General features: G+C 38.0%; 1 protein-coding gene across 1 annotated transcript; it reads left to right on the plus strand.

Annotated features, from left to right (window-relative positions):
- Positions 1-606: 606 nt before the first annotated feature.
- LOC103992161 (NAC domain-containing protein 92) lies at positions 607-2198 on the plus strand. The gene is made up of 4 exons (XM_009411765.3): positions 607-719; positions 844-1018; positions 1119-1399; positions 1483-2198. The coding sequence occupies exons 1-4, from the start codon at positions 666-668 to the stop codon at positions 1963-1965; spliced, it is 993 nt and encodes a 330-aa protein (XP_009410040.2). The 5' UTR covers positions 607-665; the 3' UTR covers positions 1966-2198.
- The last annotated feature ends 7443 nt before the right edge of the window (positions 2199-9641 follow it).

The raw sequence follows: 9641 nt of genomic DNA on the forward strand, positions 1-9641 counted from the left end.
TACAATACAGCGATAATACTCACTTTTGACCGCTACTTCATATATATAATTCGAGAAATATTCCACCTATTTCCGGGTTGGATTTGTTGTCGATCAAAGGTGAGCCAGAGAGGCTGAGAAATATAATGACATGAGTTCGAGTAATGTCACAGAGAGAGACATGTATGCTACAGTTGATCAACAATTATGCAAATCATAACAGTGTCATTTTGAGAGATAATTTTGAGGGTGAAGAGATAAATAATGGAGCGATAAAGACGATCCAAAGAGATTAGCCAAAGTCGGACCACCTGCCATGCATATCCAACTTTGACGATGCTTTTCTATGGTCACGTGTCACAGACAGCTCCACAACTTGGAACGAGGACTGGTAGATATCATATTGAAGTTGTAATGGTTAGTTCAACTGCATGAAGAATGATTCTTGCTGCTTTATCTCCCGTAAATCTAATATATAACAGTGAGAATGGCGTGATCATAAGAAGAATTAAACTGTATATTTCGTTCATATAAGGAATAGTATGAGTAATAAGACTAAGACCAGTAACTGCGGCAATAAAATACTTGGGACCTTCCCCTTCCCCATGTGGCTTCTCTTTGAAGCGACTTAAATGACACGGATGTTTTAGGCTTTGAAGGAACCCTACCGCTGTTTAAATATCTCCATGCCCTCTATTTTCTCCTTTCTTAGATCCACCTCGAAATTACAGCACAATTTGGTGTGTTCTCCGTTCATCTCCTTCCTCCTCTCGCTTCCTGTCTGTGGTGTTCTCCTGTATTGGGATTCGTGACGTTAAGGAGGTTTTATTTGTTCTCTTGAATTTTCTATCTTCTCTTCCGAAGGTGCAATTCCACATGGAGGACGACTGCATGGGCTTGCCCCCTGGCTTCAGATTCCATCCCACGGATGAGGAGATCATAACTCACTACCTCTCGCCCAAGGTGATCGACAAGAGCTTCAGTGCAAGAGCTATGGGAGAGGTGGACCTCAACAAGTGCGAGCCATGGGATCTTCCAAGTAACTGATAGCTGATGCTTCTCATGTGGTTTCTTTGGTGTTTGGTTTCGGAGTCTCTGGTCTGAGTTGTGAAACTTGATTCTATTCGATGTTGTTGCAGCCAAGGCAAGGATGGGAGAGAAGGAATGGTACTTCTTCTGCCAGAGGGACAGGAAGTACCCGACTGGCATGAGGACCAACAGGGCCACAGAAGCCGGCTATTGGAAGGCCACAGGAAAAGATAAGGAGATATATAAGGGGAGAGTAGAGCTCGTTGGCATGAAGAAGACACTGGTGTTCTACAGAGGAAGAGCTCCCAAAGGACAGAAGACTAATTGGGTGATGCATGAATTCAGGCTCGATGGCAAGTTCCCATTCCCCAATATCCCAAAATCTGCAAAGGTACTTATCGTTTTCTTTTCTTTCTTTTTCTGTTCTTCGGTTCTTTTAGGAGAAAACACAAACATTGAACTTTATCGTTGCAGGCTGAATGGGTCGTCTGTAAAGTCTTTCACAAGAAGATGGGGACGAAGAGCAGCATACCACCACCTGAATCACAAGGGGCTAATTCTCTTGCAGAAGGTTTCTTTGACACTGCTACTACATTGCCCCCTCTCATGGATCCTCCTTACCCGAAAACCAACGCGATTCCTACCTTCTCCGCCATGATGGGGATGGAGGATAGACAAGTCATGAATCAGCTAGTGATCTCAAATCCACCTCAGAATTCAGCCTCCCATCCACACCTTCTTCCTCAAAGCTCTTATTATTTGCACCAACAAGAAGCAATGCTGAGAGCCTTAGCTGCTGTCAACGATGCATCTTCTTCCTGCCCCTCGCAAGACACAGACCACAGTACCGGTCGCACCACCGAGATATCTTCGATGGCGTCGGCACGCTTCGGTGACTTTGTGCATCCTTCATCTGGACCAGTGATGGATTTGGATAGCATTTGGGATCTCAAGTAATTCATCTCCTACTCCTCTCAGATGTTATTAATCATGTACTGCCTGAACTCTTACTGATATAGATTCCCAATTGTATAGTATATCTATACGCATAGATCGCAAAGAACACCAACGTGAAGGTCTATTCTTTTGTCGTCTCTGCAGGCTTCCTGCATCATAGATCATTGTGTCAGATCAAGCTAGTGTTGGAAATTTGTTATACTTCCTGGTGTCGAATATATTTTGATTTGTCATTTTGGAAATGTTCTACAACAGCATATTTGGCGTCTTAATCTTCACCTGTATATTGTTTTCGTTGGTGCAACTGGACCTGTTACTGCCCTTACATTACTATGTTCATGCATTCTTAGACCACCCATATAAGGTCAGTTCGATTCCAAGTCCTACATCAATGCCTTCGACGGTATCTCGTGATACGACCTTATCTGTCATCATATTCCCACTTTTCAGCCATCATATTTCCACTTTTCAGCCATTTATGGAAGCTGAGATGAACTATAACTATTGTTGGGAAAAAAATATGTTAAAACGGACTAATTTTTTTTTTTTTATTTATCAAAATGAGTTCCTCATCAAAATATCAACTTGATATCCAAATGTAAATATCAACCAACACAACATAAATAATAGAGCAAATAATCAATTACACAGTGAGACCAAATTTTTTAACGTGAAAAACTTAATGTAGGAAAAACTACGGACCGTAGTCTACCTCAAACTTCCACTATCAATAGTAATGAAAATAGGTTTACAATAGATCTTCTATAGAATAACTAGAAGATCACAATAACATCAAGATCATCAATCTTAGCTCAAGAATAGCATATCTTCGTAGGATAGGATGGATCTCCTTATACGATAATTTTAGATCTCACAAAGTGGATATAGCAGGAAAGTACCTTAGAGAGGGTAAATTGTAGATCAACACCATTAGGATTGTAGAGTTTGCTGCAAGGATTCTCCACATAAAATTTAGGCCAAAACTGACGACATTTGGCCACCGATCATTAAGCAAAAAACTCAAAAACCTTACTTTCTCTCTCCTCTTTTCTCTGCACGCTCGCACTGCTCTTTCTCTTGTTTGCTACCCACAATTAGTTATTTGGGCTCAATAGGCCTAATTATCCAAGCTTATGGCCTGGATCCAATAATTCTCCCCCTCCAGCTCATATGATCGACTATACCAAGCCCGCTCTTTGTCTACATGCTTCAAGCTTCTCTTTGGGTAAAGACTTTGTCAACATATCTGAACCATTCTCATTGATATGCACTTTTTTCAACTGTAATTCTTTCAACTCAAGCACATCATGAATCCAGTGATATCTAACATCAATATGCTTGGATCTAGAATGGTATGTTGAATTCTTGGAAAGGTGAATGACACTCTGACTGTCACAGTAAACAGTATATCCTTTCTGTTTCAAGCCCAATTCCTGTAAAAACTTTTTCATCCATAAAGTTTCCTTACAAACTTCAGTAATTGCTATGTATTCTGCTTCTATGGTTGATAGAGCAACACACTTCTGTAACTTAAATTGCCAAGAGACTGCTCCTCCTGCAAATGTCATCAAGAATCCCGAAGTGGACTTCTTGGAATCAGTATCACTTACCATGTCTGTATCTGTGTACCCTTCTAACACAGGTTCATCATTACCAAAACATAAACATAACCTGAAAATACCTCTTAGATATCTTAATATCCATTTCACTGCTGCCCAATGTTTCTTTCTAGGATTAGAGAGAAATTAGCTGATAACTCCAATTGCATGAGCTATATTTAGCATAGTACAAACCATAGCATATATCAAACTGCCTACTACAGATGAGTAAGGCACTCTGGACATTTCTTCTTTTTCTTTCTCACTTGTAGGATATTGTTTCGAACTAAACTTGAAATGACATGCAAGTAGAGAACAAACTGCTTTGGCTTTACTCATGTTGAATCTTTCAAGAACCTTTTTCAATGTAAGTCTCCTGAGATAGCCAAATCTTCCTTTTCTTCCTATCACGAAGAATCTTTATGCCAAGTATTTGTTTCACCGATCCCAAGTCTTTCATGACAAAAGACTTACTTAGCTCTCTTTTAAGCTTTCCAATTTTTCCAACATCATGGCCAACAATCATCATATCATCAACATATAGTAGTAAAATAATAAAATCATTATCTGAAAATTTCTTCGTAAACACACAATGATCAGATGTGGTTCTATCATACCCTTGGCTTATCATAAAGGAATCAAACTTCTTATACCATTTTCTAGGTGCCTGTTTGAGTCCATATAAGCTTTTCCTAAGCTTACACACCATATTTTCTTTTCTCTTGACTTTAAAACCTTCTGGTTGCTCAATGTAAATTTCTTCTTTTAAGTCACCATGAAGAAATGCTGTTTTTACATCAAGTTGCTCAACTTCTAAATTCAAGCGGGCAGCCAAACTAAGAATAACTCGGATAGAGTATATTTTCATAACTGGAGAAAATATTTCTTCAAAGTCAATACCTTTCTTCTGACTGAATCCTTTCACAACTAGTCGTGCCTTGTATATTTGTTGTGAGTTATTATTTTCAGTCTTCAATTTATAAACCCACTTATTCTTGAGAGCTTTCTTCTCTTTAGGCAATTTTACTAAGTCATAAGTGTGGTTCTCAAGAAAGGATCTCATCTCTTTTTGCATGGCTTTAACCCACTCATTCTTATTCTCATGTAGAATAGCTTCTTGGTAAGTTTCTGACTCTCCCCAATCAGTAAGCATAATATACTCATGTGGAGGATATCTGGTAGATGGTTGTCGCTCTCTAGTGGATCTTCTCAATGGAATCTCAACTGGTGGTGGAGGTGCTTGTTCAGTTGGTTCAGCATCATCAACTGTAGGTGTATCATCACTGGTATTCTCACCACAATCTTTTTGTTCATCTCTCCCATGATCATCATGAACTACAGGTGAAGGAACTGGACCCAGACTCCAAGGAATATAAACAGAGGTTTCTTGCTTCTCAATAGTATCACCATCATCAAACAATTGGTCTTCAAGAAACACAACATCTCTACTGCTAATAATCTTCTTGTTCACTGGATCCCATAATCTGTACCCAAACTCTTCATGACCATATCCCAAGAAGATATATGCTTTTGCTTTACTATCAAGCTTGGACCTCTCATCTTTGGGAATATGAACAAATGCTTTACACCCAAAAACTCTTAAGTGATTATAAGATATATCTTTTCCTCTCAGAGGAACTGATGGAGAAAGATTTATCAGATCAACTATAGTTTTCATAGCCTCCCCCCAAAATGACTTTGGTAACTTGGCGTGGGAAAACATACACCTAATCCTTTCTTCAATGGTTTTGTTCATCCTTTTTGCCACACCGTTCTGTTGAGGAGTTTTAGGAACAGTTTTCTCAAGCCTGATACAATGGAACCTACAATAATTCTCAAAAGGACCCCTATACTTGCCACCATTATCTGATCGAATACACTTTAGTTTTCTGTCAGTTTCTCTTTCAACACTGACATGAAACTCCTTGAAAACATCGTGTACCTGGTCTTTAGATTTCAAAGCAAAAGCTCACGCTTTTCTAGAATAGTCATCAATAAAAGTAACAAAATAAAGAGCACCTCCAAGAGTTTTAGTTTGCATAGTACAGACATCAGTATGAACTAAATTAATAACATCTGATCTTCTAGATGATGGATATGTATGAAATGTAACTCTGTGTTTTTCCAGCTAAGCAATGATCACAAGATTTAAGAGATGTACCTTGCAACTCTGGTAAGAACTGGTTTCTAGCAAGAGTTTGTAATCCCTTCTCGCTGATATGTCCAAGCCTCTTATGCCAAAGATCTATACTTTCACCTTTTTGAATTACATTAATCTCTCCTTTATGTAGCTTAGCTTTAATGACATAAAAAAAAGTTAAGTTTCTTTCCTCTTACCATAATCAGAGAACCTTTAGTGAGTTTCCATTTGCTTTCACCAAAATAGCGTGCAAAGCCTTCATCATCAAGTCTACCTATAGATATCAAGTTAAGACGAATATCTGGAACATGCCTTACATCTTTGAGTATCAATTTGCTCCAAATACTGGTCTCCAAGCAGATATCTCCAATACCTACAATCTTAGATGTACCACTGTTTCCCATTCTGACATTACCAAAATCACCAACAGTGTATGAAATGAAGCACCGGAGTCAATTACCCAATTACTGTCCTAAGCTATAAGACTAACACAACATTTATTACAGACAATAGTGATATTACCTTCAGTAGCAACTGTATTGGTCTCTTTCTCATTTTTGTTCATTTCATTATGTTTTTGCTTCCAAAACCTACACTCTTTCTTCATGTGACCTGGCCTGTTACAGTGAAAACATTTGATATCTCTTCTAGACTTAGATTTTCCTCTATATTCATATGGGTTTCTACTATGACTTCTTCCACGTCTTTCTTGTTTTTCAATAATAAATGTCCCAGAAGAAAATTCACCATGTTCTTTCCTTCTGACATCTTCATTTAGCAAACTATCTTTAACCATATCTATATTTAAAGTCCCCTCTCGCGTTGAGTTACAAATTGTCACCACATATATTTTCCAACTTTCTAGTAAAGAGCTAAGAAGTAATAATCCCTGCATCTCATTATCTATATTCATTTTCATAGCAACCAACTTGTTTGCAAGACTCTAAAATAGACTTATATGCTCAACAATGTTACCACCATCTTTATACTTAAAATTTACAAGCCTTCTAAGGAGAAAAATTTTATTTCCTACTGTCTTTTTCACAAATAAGTTTTCTAACCTTTGTCAAACAACATCGTTTCATCTGAAATATACTAATGTAAGTTTATATCCATCCATCTTCTAATATATGCAATGGTTTTTCTATGTTGAACTTCTCATTCTTCATCGTCCATAGTAGAAGGTTTATCTTTAACCTTGATAGGCTTATACAAATCTTTGCAATAAAGCAAATCTTCCATCAAATGCCTCCAAGTGGAATAATTTGATGAGTTTAATTTAATCATATCATCTGACTGTTCCATTTCAATCACACAAGAAAAACTAGCACCAAATAACCTATTGCTCTGATACCACTTGTTTGGAAAAAACATGTTAAAACGGAATATTCTTTTCCCTCTTTGTGTATCAAAATGGGTTCCTCATCAAAATATCAACTTGATATCTAAATGTAAATATCAACCAGCATAGCATAAACAATAAAGCAAATAATCAATCACATAGTCAGACCAAATCTTTTAACGTGAAAAACTTAATGTGAGAAAAATCACGGGACCGAAATCCACCTCAAACTTTCACTATCAATAGTAATGATAATAGGTTTACAATAGGTCTTCTATAGAATAACTAGAGGATCACAATAATATTAAGATCATCAATCTTGGCTCAAGAATAGCATATCTTTGTAGGATACGATGGATTTCCTCATACGAGGATTTTAAATCTCACAAAGTGGATATAGTAGGAAAGTACCTTAGAGAGGGTAAACTGTAGATCAATACCATTAGGATTGTAGAGTTTGCTGCAAGGATTTTTTACATAAAATTTGGGTCAAAACTGACGACGTTTGGCCACCGATTGTCAAGCATAAAACTAGAAACCTTACTTTCTCTCTCCTCTTTTCTTTGCATGTCGTCGCAAGCTGCATGCTCTCCTGCACACGCGAACTGCTCTTTCTCTTGTTTGCTACCTTTAATTAATGATTTAGATTTAATAGGCCCGAAACCACGTATGGGCTGGACCCAACAACTATGCCTGAAGAGAAGAAGAACAACTTCTGGAGTCAGAAGAACAAAACTTCTGGAGTCAGCTAAAGTGGAAGGAAGGGAGGAAGAGGAGGGAGGGTTTGAGAAGGGTTCTATTCATGTGAGTTGCTTGGCTTAATATCTCACGAGGTTACTATTAACTACGCCAAGCTTTCATGCATTGAACACTAGAAAAGAAAGAAATCGAAATATCTGTCTTCTTTCGACAGCCATCCTCGGGTTTAATGAACCACGAGACTTCTGTATTGGACTGTCTTCTCAGTAATTGCCATACCTAAGAATAATACTGCACTATACGTAGCACAGTCAACCTTCAGAAACATTCATATATCCCTCACTTGATGCCAAGGAAACCAAAAAATTTAGGTGTAGGTTATATTGAGTTCTGAGTTGGAGTAGATCAGGAGTTGCACGGAGATGCAGTGGCAAGCAACCTCTCCATGGGAACCAGCAGCATCAGTTCATGGTGTGTTGCCGAGATTCACGGAAACCCATTATAATTGCATCAAGCCATTCATGTTCTTTACCACAACCAGATATCTGCCTGCACAAATATGCTGATATTTAACGTGTGCGTACGCCTGTCTCACTTGGAATTAATCATGTTTTCTGAGCGTAAATTGCTTTCTGCAAAGAAGAAACTATGATTGCAATCAATTAATTATATATGTCATGTCTTCCCCTGCACTTTTTGCTGTACAAGATGTTTGACAGGAACTATTACAAGTTCTTGAAGATTAAGCAACTAAATATGGATGAGACACTATTTGTTTTCCACCCCTGTTTATGAGAGTGTCTTTGGAAGCACTTAATTCCTAATTCATTAATCTCACCTTCCCTTGTAATTAATAGAAATGTTATGTTACTTTCTATTGCTGATATATAGTAATTATTAAACATTAATTTTTCATGGTTTTGAGCCAAATAGCAACGTGAAATTAGCAACCTTTGATCCTCAATGCTACGTTTTTGTACCGCTAATAGTGTTGTAGAATATTAAGAGAAAAATTGGTATGAAACTACACCTCCGACCACCGTCGATCCATTATGACTTTCAGTCATTGGTATGATCATTAAGCTTACGAGGAATTATTTGCTTTGCATGTTGGGCGTATTTATACAGTTTTATCTTTTCGGAGCATGTGAGCTCTAAAAGGTACCTATGAGGGTAAAAGAGATTTGACGAACTTATGAGCCCTTGGTTCCCATACTCCTCAATCAACGTGAGATTAAATGGTCCCTTATTAAATTGGTGCTAGAAGGAGACCTCGATGCCTGCACCTCAACCGAGTAAACTCGCTCCTGAGCTGTGTACCTCGTTTATGAGCCCTTAGCTTTCCTACGGGAATGAGCACTGATAAGACCATTTAATCTCACATTGATTAAGGAGTATTGGAACCAAGAGCTCATAAGTCCGTCAGATCTCTCTTATCTTATGAGACGTATTTTGAAGTTCACATGCTCCGAAAGAATAAAATTATATTGATAATTTATCAAGAGCCTACGAGCCCCACCAATGATTTGTCGTAGAAGTTTAGGTAAGGAAGAGCCATCAATGCTTGAGGATATAACCCATCAATGCTTTTCATATAAGTTCATCGAACTTTAACCTGATTTGATACCATGGTGCAATGGTGAAGCCTCTTCATGTATCTCTAGTAGAACATTCCTAAAAGCTTCGATCATGGCTACCATTGTGGATATGACTGTTCTTTGATACTGGAATGGTAGTGACCAAAGTGGGATAAGAAACAAATAATGAAGTGGTCTCTGCAGTTTAATGTCATGTTGGAGTAATGATTTTGATCGAAGTAGAAGCTGCAGAGTTTTCACCAGTTGTTCGAAGAGAACTACTAAACGACGAGAGATTGAAATCCTCAGACAGCAGACAC

This window comes from Musa acuminata, chromosome BXJ2-7 (assembly GCF_036884655.1).
Source record: "Musa acuminata AAA Group cultivar baxijiao chromosome BXJ2-7, Cavendish_Baxijiao_AAA, whole genome shotgun sequence".
Taxonomy (NCBI): domain Eukaryota; kingdom Viridiplantae; phylum Streptophyta; class Magnoliopsida; order Zingiberales; family Musaceae; genus Musa; species Musa acuminata.

Coding starts and splice junctions, on each gene's coding strand:
- LOC103992161 (XM_009411765.3), top strand. CDS start 666: ATGCCCTCTATTTTCTCCTTTCTTAGATCCACCTCGAAATTACAGCAC. Junction 1,019..1,118: donor CGAGCCATGGGATCTTCCAA/GTAACTGATAGC, acceptor ATGTTGTTGCAG/CCAAGGCAAGGATGGGAGAG. Junction 1,400..1,482: donor ATATCCCAAAATCTGCAAAG/GTACTTATCGTT, acceptor TTATCGTTGCAG/GCTGAATGGGTCGTCTGTAA.